Genomic DNA, 26704 nt, shown 5'->3' with positions numbered 1-26704 from the left:
TTTTTATTTATAAGATTTTATATTTCTTTTGTTTTAAAATTTTACCTAATATTAGAACTAATATAATTACATGATGAGAAACACAGCACACATTCCCAGTACAGAGATAGAGGGCTAATTAGGTGAAAGGAAAATGAAAAACAAACGAACACAGCAAACAAAAATAAAAGAAATAATACAAAATCCTTCCCTTCTGCATTTTAATATCCCCAGATGACACTGCCTTTCTTTGCTTGCCATTGCCTTGGGGACAAATAATTTTTTCAGTCACATTTTGTACAGTGAAGACCTAATGTGTTATGTGCAGATCTTCCTCATCTGAGTCCCAGTCCTGACATTCTGAACCCCTGGGACCACCAGCATTCCTGTCTTCCTGCTTTTCTGCCACTATTTCCTGTTTGTGCTGTCTTTTCTCCTACTTTTCAATTTCTTCTTTAAAAATCTCAGCTCACATTCCAAAGCCTGTGACAGTAAAAAGGATACATAATAACATGGCCTGTTTCTCTGCTGCTCCCTGGTCACACGAGAAGAGGACAGTTAAGGCAGCAGCAGCTGGAGCGTTTGCTCTTCCTAGCCTTCCAGTGAGTGGGCTCCCTTCCCCGTGTCCTCTTCCATTCTGCTGCACCACATCGCCACTGCACTCTGCCTTGGCACCTAACTCCATGTGTATGCATTCCTATTTGTTAACCAGACTTCAAATCCAGTAAGGGCCGGGCCTGCATATTATATTTTTATATATGCCCAACAGAAGCCAGTACAATGTATGCCCCTACCAGGTATCTCATAATTTGGTGAGTATTTTGTTTGCCTGCAGTGTTTTATATGTCCTTTTTGAAAAAACTTACTTGTGAATTTCATGTTTTCTACGGCTAAATAAAACATGAAACACAACCTATGTTTCTTTTTCCATCGCCTTATCAATGAGAGTCATCTATATAAATATTAGTTCCCACATCAACCATCAGGCTATTGACATATGATCTTTCAAGTCAAACTTCCAAAATCATAGGACAGCACATACTTCTCACAGTTAAGTCCCAATGTGACAGCACACTCTAGTGACCAACTAGCAAACCACAGATCCTTAAAGATTTCTGAGTTCCATGACCAATGGCAACTTAGTCAATGAAGAATTACAATCTAATGTACTGTTAGTATTCAAAATGTAAAATACTATAAAAAATAAACTTAATTTTTATACTTTCAAATTTGTGCATCAGAGATACCCAATAAAATTCACTATATTCAAAAGAAATATTACCTGAAGTTACAGTTTTCATTCATTTATTTATTCAATCCAAAATACCCATTAAATACCCACTCTAAACATGAGTGAGCAATGACTAGCAAAGACAGACATCCTTGCTTTAATAATACTGACACGCAAACAAATACAGCACATGTATATTAAAAATAAACTGGCTCACACCTTTAATCCTAGCCCCTGGGGAGGCAGAGGAGGGGGCAGGTAGTTCTCTGTGAATCTGAGATTGGACTGAGCTACATATCAAATTCCAGGCCAGCCAGAACTCTATAGCAAGATCTTGTTTCCAAACAAACAAAAGAATTACTAGCAACAACCATAATTCATGTAACAGAAGTATGGCAGAAATATGTAAGAGAAATTGACTCACCAAAGCAAGGAAGACCCTCTACAATACCCAACTGAATAGACTATGAGGTGGTGTAGGAGGTTCTTCTCTCATGTGTTGCTTCCATTGGTTGAATAAAGAAACTGTCTTGGCCTTTTGACAGGGCAGCACTTAGATAGGTGGAGTAGACAGAACTGGATGCTCGGAAGAAGGGCAGCGTGGCAGACGCCATGAATCTCCTGCCTGAGACTGACACTGGTTAGAATCTTTCCCCGATAAGCCACGACCTTGTGGTGTTACACAGATTGGTAGAAATGTGTTAGATCAGGATGTGAGAGTTGGCCAATAAGAGGCTAGAGATAATGGGCAGGCAGTAATTTAATTAATACAGTTTCTATGTGATTATTTCAGGTGTAAGCTAGCCAGGCGGCAGGACACAGCCTGCCGCTCCTTCCACTGCAATGAGGAGTTGAAATCACAAGTTAAGGTTATATAAAGGATAGCTGTGAACAAGAAAAAGTCAATGATACTATAATACAGAGATTATTTCCTAAGACAAAGTAAAAGAAGTTGACAGAAGCCAGGCTCTGTAGATCCATATTAAGAATTTTAGCTTTTGCTGGGTGGTGGTGGCACACACCTATAATCCCTGTACTCAGGAGGAAAGGCAGGTGAGTGTCTGTGAGTTTGAGGTCAGCCTGGTCTACAGAGCAAGTTACTTCCAGGACAGCCAAGGCAACACAGAGAAACCCTATCTCAAAATAAAAAGAATTTTAGTTTTTATCCTAAAAGCAGTAAGTTTTGTCTGCTTAAAAGAGAACACATTGGCTCAATGTAGTGATGGGAAGAAGAAAGAAGACACAGCATGGAGCTCACAACTAGGGTCGAAGTTATGAAGTTTAGTGTATGTACTAAACATTCAAGAGCTAAAATGAACCATATCCTGATGAAAGGCCATTCCTGAGAAAAACTAACAAGAGACCAGCAAGCATAACTTCCTAAGGAATAAAGATCAGGAAGAAAGGGTTATTTACCATATACCTACAGTTTGTCTGACTTTGGGTTTCTGAGAGCAGTACTAAAAAAGCAAGAAGTTTGGCTTCAGGCATAAGGAAGGTCTGATGCGCTTCTGAAGACCTAAACAGGATGGAAAGGCCAGGAGGACACGTAAGACTGATGCTCAGATCATATATGAAGGTGGCCTGCAATATGTTATCTAATAACAGGACATATGCTCATGATAGGCATAGTGCAGAAAGTAAAGAGACACGACCTACACTTCCAGTTCTGGTGTGAGCAGTTCCATAGCAGGGCACTATTAAGGTTAGCTGGACTGCTTTAGTTGAGGAGTGGAACAGAATCCAAATTAATTAAAGTGGGAACTGACAGACGCACAGGTGTGAGGCTCACAATGTGAGGCAATCACTAGAATAAATGTATGGGTGGATAGAAGATTAGCTATTCCTCTCTGACTGTATATTAAAATGCTGCAGCAAATGAACACAGATGGCAAGAATACAGGGCAAAGGAGAAAATTGAATCTTTACAAGAACAGAAAGGGTTAATTAATAACTGAAGGCTTCAGAAGCAGAAAGAGGTAATTTATGAACATTAAAACTTTAACTTGTCATTTATACGTGAAAAGGCTTGATTTTTTTTTATGTGTATAAATTCAATTTAAAAAAACATTACCTTTCTAAAATTATTTGAAGAGCTAGGGAAATAGGAACCTGATTCTTTCTACCTAATTTTCCTTACTATAACAAAATTACTCAAAAACAGTGCTTCTATATGTACACACCTGCAGTAAGAAAATCAATAATATCAACAAAAATATATTTAAAAATTTTGCATACACAAGAAGCGTAGTAAAAGGAGCGGCGGGCTGCGTTCTTGCCGCCTGGCTCCCCAGCTAGTTTTATATCCGAAATAATTACATGGAAACTGTATTCATTTAAACACTGCCTGGCCCATTATATCTAGCCTCTTCTTCACTAACTCTCACATCTTAATTAACCCATTTCTATTAAATCTGTGTATCACCACGTGACTGTGGCTTACCGGGATGAGTCTAACCTACGTCTGTCTCGGAAAGGAGAGCTATGGAGACTGCCTGACTCTGCTTTCTTTTTCCCAGCATTCTGTTCTGTCTACTTCACCCACCTAAGAGCTGGCCTATCAAAAGGCCAATGCAGTTTCTTTATTTGACCAATGAAAGTAACATATAGACAGAAGACCCTCCCACATCAAAGAAGTTCTCTGAAACAAGTGTTGTTCAAAGTCTCTGGTAAGACCCTTAGGTGCTATCTTCATGGCAGAAAAGTAAGCTGAGGTCAAACACTTCTAAGACTCTACTTGTTTTAACCAGAGTTTATATAATCTGTTTGATATATTGAAATTGAACAGAAAATTGCTGCCGCTGCTGCTGTTATATTTGTTTGAGACCTTATCTGTAGTCCAAGCCACCTTACTTAGAATTCATGACGAAGCCCAGGCTTCATGGATTTCATGGCAATCCTACCTCAGTCCATCTAATAATAGGATGCCAGGCCTACTGCAACTTCTTAAAAATGATTTATGGGAGGAAAAGAAATGGTTTGAGAACCAAAACCACAAGTGTTCATCATTGTATAACACATTAATCTGACCACAAATGACACTACTTTTTTTTCTATTAACAATCTAGACTTAACAGTCTAAGGAGATGTGCATGCGATTCCTACCAGCCTGACACTTTTTCTATTTCTACAAGAATTTTATTTCTAAGTACAACTAGAAGTGTGCAGGGTAGTGTTGGCACACACCTTTAATCCCATTACTTGGGAGGCAGAGGTAGGCAGATCTTAGTGATTTTGAGGCCAGCCTGGTCTACAAAGCGAGTCCCAGGACAGTCAGACCATCCCACAGGGAGACCCTGTCTCGAGAAACCAAACAAACAAAAAGAAGCCAAGTGTGATGCCTTAGGCCTGTAAGCCCTGTATTTGGGAGGCAAAGGCAGGAACACAAGGAGTTCAAGGTCACCTTCAGCTACGTAGTAAGTTCATGACCAGCAAGCCTAGACTATAGAAGACTCTGTCTCAAAAACAAATATATACACACCATATTAAGAGAAGGAATTTTAATTAAAATACTGCTATTAAATTATGGATAGATTTTCATGTATCAGGTAGGCATTTAAAATATGAAGCATCTTCAAAACTCAATATAAAAAAAAAAATACCGAGACTAGCTGAATTAGGTAGTACATACCTGTAATCCAGCACACAGGAAGCTACGGCTAGAATATCCCAAGTTTAAGACAACAAAAAAGTTTCAGGCTAGCCTGGGCTATGAGATCTTAACTCAAAAAATGTAAGAATTAAATAAATAATAACTTGAGGTAAAACCAGAAACACCCAAAGTTTGATATTTGATACATGGAGGTGGGCTGTGGTACATACACAAAGAGACAAGCTTCAGCCACAGTGGTGAGATCTAAAATAATTATAACAAGCAAAGGTCGGATTTTATGAAGGACGCGTCCTCCATGGTCTCCACTGCTGTGACTGTTCAGAGACACTGTGACAAGCTCTGAGTTGTCAGTGGGTAACTGCTAGGGCAAAGGGGCATGCGGCAGATTCTGGAATCAGTGATTGTATTCACTCTTGTGTGTATATGTGACCATGTCTTGTGTGTGGACATATATCAAAGCTCCAAACTGTAACTTCAATATGATATTTACTATAAGCAAATATTTCCAAAACCACTACCAAAAGTAAAAATGAAAACAGAGAAAGAGGAAATGAACTTGTTAACTTTAATCCTGAATGTATAAGAAGCTATAGTGCCTGCCTTATACACATTTAACATCATTTCAGAACATGAAGCCATCACAGACTATTTTAAGGTAGAAAATATATTAGTTTTAAATGTATTACCTCACAACATTTAGGGCCTGAGAGTTTTCAATTCCTTTAAAAACAACTTTTTTGACATGATCTCCTAAACCATGGCCAGTAACAGTTTTTTTTTCTCCTGGTAAGAAATCCCAGAATGACTTGGATGAAGATGAGGGTAGAGAAGCCCTGCAGAGAAAGCAAAGATCATGTTAAAAACACTTTGCAGAGGGGCATTACAACCAGACAGTATATACTACAAAAAAACAGTCAAAGAATGTAAAAACTGATTTCATAGATTTTTCAGCAAAAACATATAAAAACAGATCAGTTTGCCAGATTTTTTTTCTCCTACAGCTATTTAATCAAACAGAGCTTCAATGTACATGGTTGAAAAGGACATGATATACTTAATCTTTTTGTTTGTTGTTTTGTTTGTCAATTCAATATAAGTTAAGATCATTTTGAAAGAGGGAACTTCAACTGACAAAATGTCTCTATCAGGCTAGCCTGTAGGAAAATCTATGAGGGTTTTCTTAACTATTAATGCAGACTGGCCTAGCATACTGTTGGACTACCCTAGGCAAGTGCTCCTAAACCAGGGGGCCAAGTCAATAAGCAGCTTTCCTCCATGACCTCTGCTCCAGTTCCTGCCTCTAAGTTCCTGTCCTGACTTCCTTCAGTAATGGACTATGATCTGGCACACATAAGTCAAACAAATCCTTCCCTCCCCAAGTTGGTTCTGATCACTGCTTCAACACAGCAAAAGAAAAGCAAACTAAGATACAGAAAAACACTTTCATTAAATGACTATTCGAAGAGTATGCAATAAAATAAGAGGGGAGGATATACTCAAAATTTTTACAATTATTTAATTACAAGTTTCAATGTGGCATTGGAATTTTGTTGATTTTGCACCAATGAAAATTATGCCATAAGAGAAAGGAATTACTAGGTACCAAAGCTGGAGATAAACTCTAGATGTTAAAAATTAGTCATGATACTAAAATAGCTACTATAGTTATGCAATAAATTTATGTTTGGGGTATGTACTGGCTAGCTTTTTGTCACACTGACACAAGCTAGAGTCATTTGAAAGAGAGACTTTTAACTGACCTATAAGAGACTCTATAAGACTGACACCTATGGGCAAGTCAGACACTTCATTGATTCATGGCTGATGTGGGAGGGCACAGCCCACTGTGGGTGGTGCCAACCATGAGCAGGTGGTCCTGGTTTGCATTAAAAAAAAAATCAGGATGAGCAAGCCAGTGAGCAGCATTCCTCCCTGGCTTCAGCTTCAGCTTCTGCCTTGTGGTCTTGCCCAGACATCCCTCAATGACAGACTGCAATGTGGAACTGAAAGGAGAAATAAACCCTTTCTTTCCCAAAGAGCTTTCGGTCATGGTGCTTATCATAACAACAGAAACCCTAGCTCTGACAAATGAATTAAATGACATAAAAATAACTCAGCAGAAAAAAAGAAATGAAAAAATAACAATGGCATTTCAAAAGTGAAACACAATGTTCAAAACTGGTTTATTTGAATGGACACGCACTAAAAGTTAATAAAGGATAGAAATCCCTGGAATTGATGACTGTGAAGGACAGACAGATGACTGACATTAATTTAAGTCAGTTTTGGTGAGTTATGAGACATTAAGTGGCTAACCTACATAATTAGAGAACCAGAACCAGCAAAGAGATACAAAAGGCAAAAATGTAAATCAGACAATAGCCAAACCTTTCCACAACTGGTAGGAAACATAAATTTAAAGATTAAAAAATGTTAGCAAACCCCAACGATAAATGCAAAAAAAAAAACCCAAAAAATCACCCTTAGGCAAACTAAAAATTGCTTTAAATTAAAGATAAAAGGAAAAGTTGTGGCCCAGCACACTTAACCTAGCAGGCAAGAGCTCCTGAGTTTGACACCTAAACTGGGAAAGGGGTATGTGTATGTGTTTGGTGGTGGTGGCCATGGGAGTGCCCTGAATGCAGACACAGAAATACATCACAATATGAACAGGCTAGCTTGTGTCAAAAACAATGGGAGTCCAAAGTAGAAAGAAATCATTAACACACCAAGAAAAACAAAAATGTCAATCTAGCCTATATCTCCAAAAAAATTTTGAAGCCATGAACAGGCCTTAACTGTGTTAGATAGAGGAGCAATAGATAATACGATGCACCACAGGAATTACAAAGGTAACAAGAAACTACTGCAAACAACCCGAAGGAGGAAAGTATGATGTTTTACAGGATATGGGCAAATATACTAAAAAAAAAAAATTACCAAAGATTAAAGGCTCATATGTCCAACAGAGATAAATCTGAAGAACAGGCTAAGTGGAAGAAATCATAAAATGCACCTGTTTCAATTCTACTGAAATTACATATTATATACCAAATACACATATTCAATTACATTATGTTATAGATTAATAAAACTAAACTACCAGCAACAAAGAAAATTACCAGTCATTGACTCTGAGAGAAGGGAACAACGATTGTAAAGAGGAGTCTAGTGAGAATATTCTAAGATAACAGTAATGTCCAGTAACTTATAAAAACAATAATATATAATTGAGAAGAGGGTTTTATTTCAGAAACAATAAAAACACCCACCAAAAGTCAATCAATGTATATAATTCATCATACTAAGATAACAGGATAAGGAAATCCCATGAAAAAATCCTATGATCCAGTCAAGGGAAGCTTCACAAACAAAATCCTTATGTGTGTGTATATATGTATGTGTGTACATGTTTGTATGTATATACGTGTGTATATATATATGATTTGTACATTATAAAAATTGCTGGGAAAAAAACTAAGATTGCTATGCTCACAATTTGGAGCATACTAAATTGTCAATCCTCAAATTGATCTACAGATTTAAGATAATGAGTAAAAAAAAAAGGTCATAAGTCTTTTCTTTATCTGTTTATATTTATTTTTGACAAAATTCATGTAAACATGTAAAAGACAAAGTAAATAATTTTGGAAAAAGTTTGAGAACTTAATGGTCCCCCATTTCAATGCTGACAGACACTTCTCATGTTGGTGGAGTAGAAGAGGAAGAAACAGACCTAAGAGAACTCAGTAACGAGTCTACATTAGATGTAGTGGTATTTCATTTGTATTTTAATAAAACCTGACAAAAGAGCAGAAAATAAAACAGCCCCACTGATTACTTGTACAAACAGGCGGTGGTGACACACACCTTTAATCCCAGTAGTCACACTAGTTTGACACAGAAACCAGGCGGTAGTGGTGCACGCCTTTAACTCCAGCCCTAGAGAGGAATATAAAACGGGGGAAGACAGCTCTCACGCACAGCCTCATTCTGAGATTCCTGGAGGCAGGGTTGCCATTTCAGACTAAGGCAGAGGTAAGAGCCAGTGGCTGGCTGTTTTGCTTTTCTGGCCTTCAGGTTGAACCCCAACATCTGTTCTTTGGGTTCTTATTAATCATGCTACAGTTAGACCCACACTCACTTCCAGCAACATACCCTTTCACCAGCAAATGCTGTGTCCAGAATTAAAGTCACTTACTTTAAGTAAAATCTCAAGCAGTAGGAGACAAAAAAACTTCTTTACAAATCTGTATTGGAACCGTGAACTAATAAAGTATTTGGGTTAAAAAAAAATTTTTTTTTCAAAAAAATTAATCTGGATTTGGCTTTATCATAAATAACTTGTCCACAACACACACACACACACACACACACACACACAGTACAAAAATCCAAAGTCCATTTAGAAAAACCACCTTCATTTCCTTTGCAGCCTTGGCCCTAATCCATATACATCTGAAGGTAGGGATGGCACAAAGGACAGAGACATGAGGGACTGGGAACACTTGTTGAAGATCCTGACAATCAGCTTGCTTGTAAATACAGGAGCTTGGTAACTCCTGCTAGCACAGCACAAGCTGACAGATTCACTCACGAGTCTAGGAATTCCCACATGTAGTAAACAGCCCACACCCTGCCAAGTTCTTTCCAGACAAAAACAGTTCCCTGCTTAGGGTAATAAAACTACTAAATAAGAGCAGTTACAGAATATCTCAAACTCGCGCTCTCATTAGCCATGCACAGTAACCACCTATAAAGCAGCTAAGCGGCGGTCTAAGCAAGCCCGGCCCTTTCCACTGGTTATGCCCAGATTTAAAACAGTGTCTTGTTTCCCACAATTTTAATTTCAGAACTCGGGCGTTGGTTATTATCCATTCTAAAAGCCACAGAAAATTTATGGAGAAATATTTGCAGAAATTTATATCCATAAAAAAATTAGTCAGGATTTTGTTCCTTAGCTTCAGCAACATTAATAAATAATAATTTTCAGGTCAGAAAGGCTAAATAACTACAATTATTTTATATAAGCTAGCTCAAAAGAATTTACATTTAGACATCACGCCAGGCCACACAGACTATATATTTTCCACAAGATGATAGTGAAAAACATATTCCTCCAAGTAAAACATTTGAAAATGAGAAGTGCCCAGATTCCACACGCACTCAAAGTTTCACAGTAGTTTTACAATTCAACTGGCTAGAACTTCGTTCAAAGGCAAAACCCTATTCTAGCTAGCGTTTTCCATGGCCACACCTAACTCTAGGCAGCAAGGGCACAACTATATCCTGGGAACATGGAGAATGACTTCATGCATTGTGAACACTGCCCCAACCACAGTGTTAAGATTTAGCAGGATCATTTGTGCTTTAGTTAACTGCACATTTTACATTAATCTAAAAGACAAATATAAAAATGTCTAAAAAATTCAAACCTTATTAGGTGAATCTACAGATAATGAAATGCAAGTAGCTAAAAAATATACTACCATCCTACATTCGTTCTATAAAGCTCACCTACAAGGCAGATTAAAATGCTAACTTTAGATTTATTTTCTACTTTTCTAAACAAGAATAAGATTTAAACTCTGTCAATTATTTTTCAACTAACATGTACAAGGGATGCTGTCTTGGCAGTAGTCACCAGACATCACATATGTGTTTTCACAGCTCACGTGTCTCACTCAAAAATGAAATTATGTATTATATTGAATAATGTGATTAACTGTACTTTATGTATTTTGTACATAATTAACAATTAAAATATATGTCAAAAGCAAAAAGTTTATTTTTGTCTTAAGCTCAATTTAAGCTTTACAGACATATACTAATTGAAGAAAGAAAAATCACAATATTTATTTCAATTTATACTAAACATGCCTCAATGTTCCTAAACACAAATCATTAACTAATTATTTTATATAAATGTATTCTTTAAATTTCTAACAAATACTTTCTGATCTATGCCAATAACTTAAGATAAAATGCATACAATGTAAAGGCTGTTAATAATATATTATGTATATTATTCTAAATAGATATCTACACATACATACTTGCATATACATTTTAAAAGTTGTTTCAGTTTAGTGTTTAATGAGTAGAAATAAAAGCAGTGTATAATATATCCTAAGAGCTTCCCAGAAACACAGCCTTTGAAAGTTCCTAGGCAGTGCTGCAGTACAGGTCAGCGGCAGAGCACTTGCCTTGCACACCTAAGGCCTAGGTACAATCTCTAGCACCACGGAGGGAAAAAAGTCTAAAGAAGAAATATAGTTGTGTCTAAAGTTATAAAAGAATATTAAACATAAATCATTTATTTTCAATCATGAATAAATTTAGATACTACTTCTGCTTAGAAGTCAAAATAATCTGTATGTTGTCAGTTATATAAATTGTCTTGGTATCTTAAGATATATAAAATTAATCACTCATTTGTTTGTACTTAAGTTTTTCAGTTGTGTTCTCATAAAGACTTTGTAATAAGTATCAGTTATATTTAATCATGACACAATTATTTTTCAATAAAATATCCACATATTTCTGCCAAATTTAATGGCATTTTTTCCTCATATTCCTTGAACTCTCCTTAATAAGCAATACTCCATTTCCTTTGCATTAGGAAGATAGTGCCATGTGCATGGCATTCAGCTCATGCTGCCAATGATCATGGGGGAATAGTTGACTAAATTTAAACATCAAAATCTGAGGTTTCAAATACCTCATCGCTTTCCCTAAACATAATTATCAGAACAAGACATAAATGCACAGCAGCCTGAGGTCGGCATGACTGCAGCAGTCGGCAGCTACAGGGACAACTGGTCTGTGTGGAGGAAAACAGAAACTGAGTTGGTCGGACAGAAAGAGCCTCACAAACTCCTGTCTTCCGGAGACACCCATCAGACAAGACCTTCTGGTGTGGCTGGGGTGCCAGATGTCACCTACTGTAGTACAAGAAAAAGTTGACTTGAAATCACAAGGGAAATGGGAAATAGGAGTAATAAGCTGTGTGCTGTGCGTAAAGTTTAAACTTGAAATGGTAAAGCATGTGAAAACTTATACCAAATGTTGAGAACTGAGCACCAGTGGTCACCGCCTTCAGCTTCGAGAATTCTAGCACCTAAATATGCAGACCTTGTCAGTAGAAGCAGAAGTTGGCCATTACAAAACTAAGATCTTGGAAATAAGGGAAAGACACCAAAGATCATCAACATGTGTGGGATCCCAAAAGGGAGACTGTAAGGAATCACACAACTATACACGTAGGCACAAAGTATATCCAACTGGAGCAGAAAAGCAAAACAAGACATAAAACTGACCATAACAGAGACCTCTTAAGCAAACAGCAGTGCTAATCAAACACTATTTTTAACTTTTTATGAATGAATGATACAGGATGGCTTTTTGACTTCCCCTATCAATATATTGCTACATGGTTATATTTAGTCACACTCCCTCCCTTTCATTACTCTGCAGCACTATACTTTTTAAAAATGTTTAGCCAAGCATCAATGAGAGATGACAAAGCTGTATCGGGTTTTAGTTACTGCAGTACTGACAATTTGGACATTCTTGCAGTGTATATACAGTGTATACGTGGATATCTGCTTCACACACAGCAAACGGGAGGATCATTTACACACTGAAAGGACTGACTGCAGGATCTGAATCGGGAGTACTATATAAAGGCCAAAAACTACCACAGCAAATGGGACAGACCACAGAACATAGGTGCCAAGAAAGCTGTTGCCAGGAAAGATTCTAAAACTCCCTGTCCTTGTTTGCTACTGGCTTTTATTTATTTATTTATTTATTTATTTATTTATTTATTTATTTATTTATTTATTTATTTATTTTGGTTTTTCGAGACAGGGTTTCTCTGTGGTTTTGGAGCCTGTCCTGGAACTAGCTCTTGTAGACCAGGCTGGTCTCGAACTCACAGAGATCCGCCTGCCTCTGCCTCCCGAGTGCTGGGATTAAAGGCGTGCGCCACCACCGCCCGGCTTGCTACTGGCTTTTAAAATAAGCTAACTGATGCCACTGCAAAATCCATATTATGAGGCTCAAAGTATCCTCAAGTATTTAACAACCTCTCTCAGATACAGTAACATCTAGAATCCTAACAGCAGTTTTAAAACCCGGTTTTGCCTGTGTTTAGAGAAACCCCAAGTGCTGCAACAGGACCACATCAAATCTCCAACAGCTCTTAGCTGGTTTTCATAGTTCCTGTGCCTTTGCTTCCCTCCTCACTGGCCCCGATTCATACCTACTGCTCCTCTGGAAAGCAGACTCAGAGCAAAATCAATTTTTTGCTATTCTCTTCAAAATAATTTCTATTTTCAGTGGTAGAAAACAACAACAAAACTTCAGGAATAGAGTGACAGTCATGTACACTGACAGAATTCTCCTGTCCCTATCCTACCCTGCCCTCTACCCATGTACCTTTCTCTTAAACTGGGTCCCAAGCATTATGATATGAGCTTCCAAAAAGGGAAACTAGAAAAGAGGCAAAGATAACATTTTATACAACTCATCTTTGGAAATGGTTGCTAGCAATGTGACCACCATGGGAAGATTGTGATAGTGCAAACTCCCAAGATGCAACACAAAGTCAACAGCACTGCTCGAACAACTGATGTACCATGGGAAACAACCAAGAATGTACACAGAAGGACCAAAGGACCATATTATTAAAACTCAAATTTGCTGTTGTGAAGTTTTAGTGTATTTGTTCCTTAAATTGAAACACTAAATCTCTCTTCAACAGAAACTACAGAATGGCAAGAATGACATCCAAAAGTAAAACATAAATCCACAGTTTTGAAACCATGATGTCTGTCAATACATCTAAAATTATAGTAAAACATCTTTTAGAAGTCTGTACTGTACAAGTTCCAACACTTAAGTTAAAAAACAACACAACAAGGGAAATGAAATATTTAGGACTTTAGAAACACATGCAGGGGAACTCAAAAGCCAAGGGAAGATGTCTGAACTTTAACAATAAGAGCATACCATGCATTGGCAGGCTTGGGGGACTTTGAAGGAGCTGTCAGAACTGGTTCCATGCTGTTTGTTCCTGAACTATTTTCTTTGGTGGTCAATGCGATCATTTTCCGTTGCCTCTGAGAAAGTTTGACTCCATGAGAAATAATTTTTCTAAAAATTAAATTAGAGTAAACCAATTATTTCTACTGGCTTCACTGCTTCTAAGAAATCTCAGTTTCCTAAGAAATCATTGTACTTGAAACAAAAATCAAACCCCTTAGCATTAACGTCTGTTTAATGGAGATCATCGTAACATGTTTTCTATTAATTTTCAATTGTTTCAGTTTATACTGCTGATGATCAAATAATGGTTAAACATGAGCCCCCAGAACACCATATTTTTCACAGGACCCCGCATCGGACTTGTGCATTTCTGCAGAAATGAGACTTTGTGATCACTTCAGCGACAACTGCCTACGAGCCTTCTGGCACGCAACACCCCACTCCACTGCATTAGTGCATCAGACCAACTCAGTCATTAGCACACAGCTGGCAAACAGCACTGAGATAGGTACCTTTATAATCATTATATCAATTGTATAAAAATAAGAGTAAAGACCCAGTATGTCATTCCAATTCTGTAGGACAGAATACAACACAGACTTTTGTCTTAATATTTTTTAACCAACCCTAAGTTTGACTTTGGTGCTGCGCCATATTTTTGTCTACTTTCTTCTGTTTCCATGATGGTTCTGAAATCCACAACAGGAGGACTCACAGGGCTAAAAGACAAAAATAAATAAACAGATAGACAGACAAACAGATAGATAAAAAAGCATTCATTACTTATAATGCCCAACACCAAATTTAACCGTACCTGTAAATTATATATAAGACTGATGATAATTAATTTGTAGTCTAAGTAATAATTTTGTTAGCTTCAACCAACCTCCAAAAAGGTATTCTGAATGGCAGCTACTCTCATAGATGCGTATATGATTACTCTAAAGTCTTCAAGTTGAGCAATAACCTAAAATTATTCTAATAAAACAAAAGCCAAACAAAAGGAGTCCTACGTCATCTAAATTAGGCAAAAGAACTCACTAAATTCTAATTAAAATCTTATCCTTAAAGATAAATGAAGCTGAAAAATCATTTCATTTTCAAAAACAAATGAAATACTACCATCTATTATTAACAAAAACAGGCACTTTTCAGAAAATATGGCAGTGCTCAACAATACTAAAGAACTCCCTCCTACTGGAGGGCGGGCAGCTGCACTGTAAGGAAAAAAAAGAGGTCCTGGGGTTATAGGAGTTGCACTGTTAGGGGAAAAAAATTCTACAATCTCCAAAAGTAGTTTTTGATACAAGTGAAATCTATGATATAGCTAAGAATAATCCATATTATATATTCAAGACTCATGTATCATTTATTTATTTTCACTAAGAAATTCTGCTACTAGATGTTTTAAGTCATGGCAGGAAAGCTGTACCCATAGCTTCTTAGCAATAAGGTTGTCTATGCAAGGCCTGCATAATGACACTACCAGGACATAAGCCAACACGGGCAGAGGAACTTTCAGAAGGATCCTCCTACATATGAAAAGCTACAGGCAATCAATGGCTGCTGAGAGCAAGGGAATCAGTTTCCTCTAGGGACAAGCTCCCTGATAGGCTATCCAATCCCAAGCTCTAATCACATGTACATATGAGGAAAACTAAATGAACTCAGTAGTTAGTGTATAAATGTACGTACATAAATACATACATACATATGAAGCAATAATAATTACAAAGCTAGAGATCATGAGTTTGAACATGAAAGGCAGGAGGAGTTGTTGAAGAGCAGTGAAAATATGCTAATCCAGTACTGGTGTCTGAAATTCTCAAAATAATAACAATATAAATTAAAAAATTATAAAATATCAGTAGTAAAAATGTTTTAAAACAAAGTCTACTATTATTCTCACTAGGCAATACTTCACATTGATGTAAAATGCTGGTGTACACACTAATATTGAGAATACTACAACTGCTAAGGACTTTGTGAATGTGCATGGTGCTGAAACAGAGAGTCAGTCTCACTGTTGACTTTATACCAGCAATTTTTTAAATGTTTATCAAAATAATTAAAAGATGGTTCTAGGTATCACACAACTTATGTATCACTGAAGATATTATAATAAATTATACCTGGAAGAGGGAAGGCTGGTAAGCAACTTTTAAGTTGTAGATGATTTGAATTATCTACATTGAATATATTCACTTGGCTAAAAATATATAGCAATCTTTTAGAGGAGTAGAATAAAAACCGTATCCATAAGTGGCCACACCAGGTTGCGCCTCAGGTAGGCAATTTTCCCTCTCTCCTGTCCTCCACTACAACTGTCTGACTGCACTTCAGACCCACTCCATGAGATGGAACATACGGGACACTGCTTGGGTAGCTAAAAACATATGACTTGATAGGCCACAGGCCTAGGGAAGAGCCAAGCTATTGTCCTGCTAAATGAACAATAAAATGACTCCTTACGGCATTCTGCTATACTTATACATGAGTGTCAGCCATCAACAGAGAAGCTTCCTCCTGCAGCAGATGGAAACAGAGACCTACGACTGGACCATGTGCAGAGAGGAGACTTGGAAACACCTAGTCTTAAATGGCATGCCCTAACCAAAGTTTCCCCCTGCCCTGCAGGTCTACAGGAACCATGTGAAAGAGGAGGTAGAGATCTTTAAGAGTCAGGGGGGATGGAGGAGACCAGGAAACAGCATCTTCCAGACATAACAGAATTGCTGCACAGATGAACTCACGGGGGCTATGGCAGCATGCACAGGACCTCCACAGGTCTAAGCCCCAGAGCGTCCCAGCATTGAGAGGGGAACATAGGCATGATCTCTCGTACTTAACTCAGAAAGTATCTCCAACTGACAACTGCTTGCTAAGGAAAAACTAGTTTTCTCCAATGGAGTCTCATTAAGGAAACAAATCACTCTTAAGCACAGACCCCAAAACTAGCAGTACAAGACCAACACAAATGAACCCAATAGCACTTTGTAGATGTTTTGCCTCATATTGCTTTGTTTGGGCATCTTTTTTTAATATTTCTGAACTTTTACTTGTATTATTATAGTTTATGATTTTGTGTTTTTATGGCTTGTGGATTTTGTGTGTATCTGTTATGTGTATTTCCTGTGGTTTTTCTTTTTTGTTTAATTTTGTTGAATTTTTGTTAGTTGCCTGTTTGTTTTATAAAGAAAGAAAGAACACACGCATGGAGTTGGATGGGTAGGGATGTGGGTGAGAATCTGGGAGAAGAAACAATGACCAGAATATATTATATGAAAAAAATTAAAATAAATAAATAAGAAAAAAGAAAATCCTACCTGCAAGAGCCAGCAACCCAACTGGAAGAGCCCGCAGTGTCGACTTTGTTACTGGGAATGAACTGGGGAGCAGATTTAGATGTTGGTGATTTTTCCCATGGTTTGAATTCTTCCCTAGTACATGTAGGAGGTATACCATTCACATATGGTTTAGCTTTCCCCTGTGAAAAAAAAGAGAGCCTAAGTTGTAATGGCAAGCGTCTAACTTAGGAGCTCAGCGTGTCTAGTCAACGACACCCAATCAGCTAACATCGGCCAGTTGTGTTTCCAGACCCAGCACTTAGCCAGTTCACCCTCATCACTTACTACAAACTGCACGGCACACAGGAAAGTAAGTCCACACCTAAACGTCTACTCAAATAGCAAACAAACAAAAATACAAGCAGTATAAATATGATATGAAGCAGTAATATTAAAATTCCTATTTTAGAAATAAAATCCACTTTAGACATGAAAATTTGGTACAAATGTTTTATAATCCACTCTAGGATGTAGTATTTTAAGTAATAAATACTACAATAAAATAATATTGACATTTCAAAGGAGTCTTGAAGTCACAGCTATTGCAGAAGGTTCAACTTCTTTACACTCACTGTTCTGCGGATTAACCTTATAAGAACAACAATTTCCTTCAAAGTTCTACGTTAAACCTGAACACTTTGTAAGAAGAACAAATTCATAGTCTCAGAAACTTCTAGATGTTCCAATATGTTTTATGAATATGGCAAAGGTTGCACAAAAATGATTCAATTTCTAAAAATGTAATTGTTTTCCTTCCTGGAAAGAAAACTGTGGAGCATAAAGGTGTCCCGAGAAAGCCTCCTCAGAGCTAAGGAGGACTGCTGCAGTTGAGAAATCATTCAGCCAGCAGCCCAGAGGAACAGGAGAGAAATGACAAAATTTGAAACCAAGTTTACTATCAAAATTATTTTTCTCTTATAAATTTTATTTTAACAGCCACTTCCTAAAATGTTTCTGGGATTTAGCTACAAATATACCTTTCAGAATTATATTCAACATTCAACGTTATATCAATATGTACAGCATCATTATATTTTATATGCAAAAAGATTAGAATCATAAAGGATTCAAAACTGTACTAAAATTTCTACAATTAGAATTATCATATAACTTATAAAAAACATACATTATACATATTAGTTTTAGTTTTTTGTTAACACCAGGGAAGTATGAGAAAATTTGAGAGAATATAATGAAAACGAAGGTAAAATGTAGGCACATCCAACATGGTGTTAAGGAAACAATGCTTTATCATACCAACCTCGACCTTATCCGAATGGAACCCTGCTGTAAAATCAGGTGACTGTAAATCTCTGGGACTACCCACTCCTGCATAGCTTCCTTCAGAGTCTGAGGTCAACAGTTCTGGAAGAGACTCCACAGAATTGGTCTTCCCAGACTTTAATAATCCTAAAATATAAAATAAAATAAAGTAAATAAATGTTAAGCAGACATATTAAGCATATATGCATTTCACTCAGTGAGCCAAACTGAAAGCAAGAAGCTTATAGACCTAGACCACAGTAACACTGAAATGACACTCACTACACCAGCAGCACCTGCTCATGTTAAGGAGATACAAACATTAAGTGGAAGATCAACATGGAGGAGACAGCAACACAACTGTGGCTCATCCTGTCTCTAAGAACTCATCAATAAATCTCAACAACATAAAACTCCACAGGATCTGCTTTGAAGAGACTTAACCTCCTTCCTCAAGAAAGGTAAGAAGGGAGAAGAGATGACTGACTCCACAGCAACCTGACCCCTGATGTCCCTTTTCAGCTATCAAAGCCACTGTGCCAGCAGTCAGCCCAGGAACACAGGCTCCTACTGATCCCACTGGCAGCCTGACGAAGGGTTCCTCAGTTTGTTTTCTATACAAAACAAAAATCTGTCGTTTGAAATTTTTAATTAGCTTACCCCCTGAAAGAACCTAAATGCCTCTGTTATCCCTATGTTCAGGTTCACCACAGACTTAATACAAAGTAAACTTCTGCTTGATTTCAGGTGATAATTCACACATTTCAAACTAATTAGAATCTATATAGCATGCCAAAAGAAACTTGAAGATGCAGGCATTATCTGAGCTGTAAAAGCTATACAACTGATTAAAAATAAAGTGTGCTGTCTCTTATACATTCAGAAAAGTGCTGTCCCGTTAAGGACCTGACCAGACACATGGTAGTTCTCTTCTGTTGTTCATTACTACAAAGTTTGGCAATGACATTCAACCTTACTTCTACTATCATAGGTATTTTAACTAAATTTTTATTTCAGACACTACACTTAAAATTGTATGCTTTACAAACCCATTAAAATCAAGAAAATCAAATAATTGATAGACATGGCAAGCAAATATTTTTGGTCAAAGCAAAACGCTTTAACAGGACCACTTGTCTAATTTTAAGGATCTGCATCCATGTTAGGTCTCCACAGTCATTTCTGATGACATGTGCCTTGTGCTCAAATCTTCCTTTTGGTCCCCAATTAACTTTCACCCTTTCACCATTATCTGCTTGGGCCACAGAAATCATGTAACATCAGAATGTATATAGAACTTGGCTCAAGAGAGCAAATACTATCTGTTCCTTCTGTCATCATTGCAGATCTTCACAGGCTTTCCAGATTATTTCCTGAACACATCATAGTAGATGTGTTAAGATCAGAGTATGATGATACTGTTGGTGTCTGTCCTTACCTTGTATCTTATTTGAAGAAGTATTTCTTTGCTGTTTTCATGCCATGTCTACCAGGCTGAGCTAGCTAGCCTGTGTGATTCAATGATTTCTGTCTGTCTCCCATCTCTTAGAAGTGCTCTGGGATTACTTATGTTCCTGCTCTGCATCTAGCTTTGACTTGGGTTCTGAGGATTATAACTCAGGTCCTCACTTTCACAGCTAATGCTTTTACCCACAGAACAACTCCCTAGCCCATGAGAATAAAACTCTAACACACATGTAAACACACACACACACACACACACACACACACACACACACACACACTCAATCGAATCATACTATTTAAATCCAATCAAGTATCTACTTCTTCCTTAAGTCATGAGGTAACTGAAAGATTCCCAGTTTCCTAACTGTCCGACCACTTATCCAGAGGTAAAGCCTTCAACAGAGAATACAAAAATCACAGAACGTTATGCCTGGAAAGACCCTTAAATGTATCTTTCTCATTTCTAGATTTCCTGATTCTGACCTTTAATGCTTCATAAATCAGTCTAGGCAGATAATCTCTCCTATTAAGTAATGGGGGAGTCTACTCTTTGTGTTGCTTGTATTGGTTAACGAGTAAAGAAACTGCCTTGGCCTGATAGGGAAGAATTTAGGTAGGCAGAGAAGACAGAACTGAATTCTGGGAGGAAAAAAGCAGAGTCAGAGGGACGCCATGGATCCACGGCTGGACGTAGACGTGCTGAAACTTTTCTGGTAGGCCACGACCTCGTGATGATATACAGATTGATAGAAATGGGTTAAATAAAGACGTAGGAGTTAGCCAATAAGAAAGCTAGAGCTAACGGGCCAAGCAGTGTTTTAATTAATACAGTTTTTATGTAGTCATTTCAGGGCTAAACAAGCTGGGCGGCTGGGACAAAGAAGCAGCCAGGCTCTCCTTGCAACAATTAACTATCTTCTGTGTTACTTAAACACATCATTCCTAACATTATTTCCTTCAATTGTAACAAACATATCAAATACTTCATTTGTAAAATTTAAGCCACAAGGAACACAAGTCAATACACAGGGCAGAGTGCCTGTGAATGCTGTGACAGAAAACATGCCAGGTCATGTCTGGCTGCCATATGTGGGCACACTACCTCCTGAAAGGCCATACTGGAGTCTCCTTACTTGTGGTCATACTAACATTTTGCATAGTTTAAATATAGATAAGATGAATCTAGAATATGGGACAGTATATAAAACAACTAGCCTCAATGTCTGAGAAAACAATACAAAACAAATAGCATGGAAGATACTGTTCTAGCTAAGAGATACTAACAAGCAAAGGCAGTGTTAACCTTGATAAAACAAGAAACTGTGGCTGAAACAACACTCTAAAAACAGTTTGTTGAGTAACTATGGAACTCTGGATGCAGAAGCTAGCACTGGGTAAAGCTATAGTATTATGTTAACCATCTGATGCTGGTATTGGGGTTTTAGAGGAGAGTGTTCTTTAAGAGTTTTACTGTAATATTTATGAGAAACAGTGTATCTACAGAGTATTCCAGGCGGATAGGCTAAAAACAGCTCTGTCAGCATATGCATTGTGTGTGGAATGTTTAGAGGACGATGGTGGGCAACAGGCAACTGTGCTTCTATACAGAGCTGCAATGCAGGAACACTGCCTAGCATGTATGAGGCCCAAGGTCAGTCCTCAGAACCACAGAAAGGAAAGGGTGAGGGGAGAGAAGGAAGAAAATGTGGCAATAAATTAACAGCGAGTCTAACTAGAGTGTAAAGGTGTTCATATGTTGCATGTGTGTGCCTGCATATATCTTTTATATTTTCAGCAACTAATAAAAAATTTTAAATTAAGGCTGCAGATGGACCAGCAAGTAAAGGTTCTTGTGATTGGTGAATCATGACGACCTGCATTTGATCCCTGGAGCCCACATATGGTGAAGGACAGAAATCACTCCTAACAGTTGTCTCTGACTTCCACACACTGACCAGAAATATACTCAAACATACTAACCTGCCGATGGTGGACTCTGAATAATGTCTGAAAGGTTATAGCCTCCAGAACTGTCAGAACGCTTCCGCGGCTTCTTTTTAGCTCTTGTTTTTGCCTTCTTGAACATTGTTTCTCTAGGAAAATGCAAACATAGAATCAAAGGCAAAAAGAGTTTGGTCAAGCACAAACTCAAAAGGCAAAGGAACCCTCAGCTTCACCAAGGCAAGATTGAGGACATACGTATGTACCAAGAGGAAGTGAGAACTGAACAGCATCCTGGCTACAAGAAGGAAATCTCAGGTCAAGGAGATTTCTATTCATAATAAAACCTTTACCAATAAATAAATAAATAAATGGAACAGCACTGTACACAGTTACATGAACTGATGGAGGAAGGTCACTGGCTAATAAAGAAACTGCCTTGGCCCATTTGATAGGCCAGCCTTTAGGTGGGTGGAGTAAACAGAACAGAATGCTGGGAGGAAGAGGAAGTGAGGCAGATGCCTCAGACAGATGCCAGACTGCTGCTCTCTAGGGCAGACGTGATGAAGCAAGCCGCCAGGTCAGACATGCTGAATCTTTCCCGGTAAGACTGGTGTTACACAGATTATTAGAGATGGGTTAAAGCAAGATATGAGAGTTAGCCAGAAGAGGCTAGATATAATGGGCCAGGCAGTGTTTAAAGGAATACAGTTTGTGTGTTGTTATTTCAGGGCATAAGTTAGCTGGTAGCCAGGAGCCAGTCCACAGCTCCTTCAACAATGAACTATAATTTTCAAATAAAAACATTCTGTGCTGGTGTGTGTGTGTGTGTGTGTGTGTGTGTGTGTGTGTTTGTGAGATGCATGCTTGTTTGTACAATGTGAAGGCATCAGGGGTCCTACTCCATCACCTTCTACCATATTCCCTGAAGACAAGATCTCTCACTAAATCTGGAGCCCTCGATGTTTGCTTGTATTTATTACTTCACACTAACACCTAGGCCCCTGCCTTGAGTCTGCAGCCTGTCTGGCCAGCAAGCCCCAGAGAACCTCTTGTGTCTCACCTCTCAGGGCTGTTGGACTATGAGGACTATGGCCAGCCCTGGGTTTTAAGGGTGGGCTGAGGTCCCAGCTCAGATCCTCAGGCTTGTGCAGCAGTGTTCCTTCCCATGGAAACACCTCCGCAGCCTTTGTGGTAGTTTCTCTACAGTATTTGAGAAGAATGTTTAATTGTTTGAATTAAATACTATAAATCAGGAAAGGGAAAGTAGGTATGTGTGAGTGCAACAACTGTCTTATTTTAATGAAATATTTAATATCTCATTATATACTACGGTTCTGCAAGTCAGCTGTGAATATATCATTTTGTGGCAGTTAATGAGTTATTTAACTCAATGTTAATGAACTTTATAATTTAATATTGTATTATATATTTTAGGACAATATGTGTAACTTCTTCTGTACAAAATAATACCACATCAGGAAAAAAGTTTAGAAAGTAGAAGAATACTTCTAGAACTCAAGAATTTTTCCATGAAGTACAGAGCTGTTTGTCTAGCGTAGATGACTTCAACACCCAAAGACTTCACCTACCAAGTTATTTGTCCCACAGAAATAAGTAATTCTATGATGTGAGCCGAAAATACTAATAAGATATTAGCCTAAAATACTAATTAGGCATTTATTCTATGCAGAGGTTGTCAAAATTGTTAGAACCACATCTTGTTGATGGACTTCCAAATCTCAATCTCTGTGGATCACTGTTGGGGTCTGATTATGAAATATCCTCCCATAGACACAGTGGCCCCAGATGGAGTAAGGCTCAAAAGTAGGGTCACAGGAAAGACTTTCATAATAAGGAGTCCAATTTCATCAAAAGATTAACAAATTTATGAGTTTACATCTATTCAGAAGTAAGGTTCTAACTGGAGAAATAAGATCACTGGAGCATTTCTTGGAAGAGTATATTGTGTCCTGTCCCTTCTCTCTCTCCTTGGCCTTGCGAGGTAAGCAGCCTTGCTCTGCCATGCCAGCTGGCACTGTTGTGATACTCTCAAAGGTGCCAGCTAGACATGAACAAATCCTCGGAAGCTGGAGGACAGAGCAAACCCTTTAACCTTTTACTGATTTTTCTCGGGGATTTTTTCACAATGCCAAAAAGCTAGAGTAGTGACCATCTACTGAAGCAGTCAGGGTCTACAGAGGACTCCTGAGAAAATGTCGCCCCATCTCTGGCTGCTGCATTCCTCTCAGGATGCCCTCTAGTTCAGTCTGAGTACAAACATGTAGTCTCCTACCAAGATGGAGGAGAGACAATAACTTGGCTGAACGGGATTCAGAAAGGGATGGGACCCATCTGTCCTCATCTTCATGAGCCCAGCTGCCATGAACATCAAGCATTTCTAAAACAATTTCAAGCATTATGCTGTCATTACTCTAGAGCTACTACTTTTTAGCCAACACCAGGCTCATCTCCTGACCACTGCTGTTCTTCCACTCTAGTGCAGCAGCATGCCTTTTTAAGTGCCTTTACCAAACTCCAGGAGGTTTGGAAGAGAGCATTAAGACAAAAGCACTTAACTAACCTGTATGCCTATCTGAAGGCTACAGTATTTTTATACTTACATATTTAACAGTTTAGATTTAAAATAACAATCATGTATAATGTATTATCTCAAAACAAAACTGCATATTCTTACTTCCTATATCAGAAGTTCTCAATTTATAATTCCAATATTAATATAAAATGTCAAATGTCCAACAGGGTAAGGAAGAAGAGAAAGAGGGAAAGAAAAAAGAGAGCAATGCTTACGAGTGATTTGGTTCCATATTTGTTTCTTCTTTGAAAAAGACATCTCCACCCTCTACTTGCATGTAGCTAATATCTGGTCCATCTTGGTATGGTGTAATGACTCTTCTCTGCATTGCTGGAATCTACAGAATGAAACAGAACACTTTTTAAATACAAAATTTGTGAAGATTTATAAAAATTGATAAAATGTACCATTTATAATGTCAGGTGGTAACATTAACTAGAAAAAGTCTAGGATGCCTAACAACTCAAATACAATGGGGAAAATTTTTTAATAGATTCAATAAAAAACATATTAAAATTGTTGGTGGTGGGGGCTGAAAGGCAGCTCTGCTTTCTTTAAGTGTAGGCTGATCCATCTCTCAGGAGTCATGTGACTCCATGCTCTGTCCTATTCTGGCCTTTCGAACTAAAACTTTGAAACAGCGATGTTTATTATAAAGAAATTATAAGAGATGTATTAATTTTATTATGCCTCAATTTTGATTTTCACACTTATCTGAGACTTGAAGGAAATGCTAGGTTCTAGTTTCTAAAAAGTTAATGTATTTGCATTCACTATGAAACTATTCCATTGTCATGTCTGGTCTAATACCCTGTTTTTAAAGGTAATTCCATAGCTTACAAAATCTATACGGAGAAAACAAAAATATTACCATTTTTCGGTAAAATATGGAAAGATCCTTCAAAACATCCTCACTTAACACATCAAGAGACCTGAAAAACAGAAAGTAAAATTCTAGCTTAAGAATTTCCAAGTATGTTTATTTCAAATTGTCAAATAAATAACAAAGTTCTTTTTCAAGTTTACATACACTAGCTATAAGAATTCCTTTTGAAATAGGTAGAGTTATATGCTATAAATTTTAGATAACCAGCAAACATATTATATAAATATCTTGATAAAACTAAAGCAAGTCTTTGGAATGGGAACAAATATAATCTTTTCAACTGCAACATGATAGCAGATAGTCATTTCTCCACCTTCTTCCCTAACTGTAAAGACCCACTGTGTGAAGAGTGCTGCACTAACAGAACACTGCCTTAAGCACCAGGGCACCCTCGCACTATCACTGCTCTCAATTTCCTCCGTGACCAAGAGGAGCTCACTTTGCTTCTGAGTCTTAACATCTTCCAGAATAAAATGAACTTTGGATTACTTCAATTATATTCAACATGAATTCAAGTCTTACAGGTTCCAGAAGGTATTTTAGGCATAAGTGAAAATTTAAAACAAGGTTTACATCCATTTGTGTGTGCGCGTAGTTGTTTTATATATACAAAGTAATAAGCATACGTACACATGCATTATGTTGTTTTTAAAGCTATTTCTACAACTAGTACAAAGCAACTTTCATATGCAAATTTGTACCATAAGTTTCAGCACCTGTAGGATAATTACTTACATTAGGTTGCAATGCTAAGTAAATTTTGTTACAATCCTCCTTTTCTCACTATTTCTGTACGTTTTGTTTTTACTTTTAGCAAACACATACCTGATTAAGAACAGTTAACTTGACCTACACAGTTATGCTTGTCTACTCATACACAATCACTCAGAGACATCACCACAGCAGGTGCTATCCCGAAGTGACTCAGAGGAGACATCTGTCTCAGGATAACAGAAAACCATGTGATATAGCATTTTCCATATTAGTTTTGAAAATATTGGTATTTGTTTTGTTTTTTGGTAGCCTCTTATCTGACAAACTGAATGAGATTAATTTGACAATACAGAAAAATAAACCTACTCAAGAGAATCACTAATGTCAGAAATGAAACTAAATCCAGAAACCTAATCAGCTTCTGATATATTTTTTAATTTAATTTGAATTTTAAAAATTTAATCACAAAAAAAATGCTTAAGTGGTAACAGAATTGTCTTTAAATCAGTCCTAGCTGGTGATTATTAAGACCATTCATGATTCATCTCAAGAGAAAAACAGCACTTTACTTCAGTGTTTTAAAAAAACGTAATTAAAAATCATGTTGAATTTGCAA

General features: G+C 37.5%; 1 protein-coding gene across 2 annotated transcripts in view; it reads right to left on the bottom strand.

The window, feature by feature from the left end:
* Ibtk (inhibitor of Bruton tyrosine kinase) overlaps positions 1-26704 on the bottom strand; it is a 70180-nt gene that overhangs the window by 6026 nt on the left and 37450 nt on the right. For both annotated transcript variants that reach the window (XM_005347553.3, XM_026779265.1), the window contains exons 19-26: positions 25360-25420; positions 24704-24825; positions 21932-22044; positions 18483-18631; positions 17201-17361; positions 14501-14593; positions 13839-13982; positions 5510-5656 (exon numbers count right to left, since the gene is read on the bottom strand). In XM_005347553.3, the coding sequence (XP_005347610.1) occupies positions 5510-5656; positions 13839-13982; positions 14501-14593; positions 17201-17361; positions 18483-18631; positions 21932-22044; positions 24704-24825; positions 25360-25420 (990 nt within the window). The remainder of the gene's footprint in view (positions 1-5509; positions 5657-13838; positions 13983-14500; positions 14594-17200; positions 17362-18482; positions 18632-21931; positions 22045-24703; positions 24826-25359; positions 25421-26704) is intronic.

The sequence above is a fragment of the Microtus ochrogaster genome, chromosome 5, assembly GCF_000317375.1.
Source record: "Microtus ochrogaster isolate Prairie Vole_2 chromosome 5, MicOch1.0, whole genome shotgun sequence".
NCBI classification, from domain to species: Eukaryota; Metazoa; Chordata; class Mammalia; order Rodentia; family Cricetidae; genus Microtus; species Microtus ochrogaster.
This window is presented reverse-complemented; position numbering and strand designations above follow the sequence as displayed.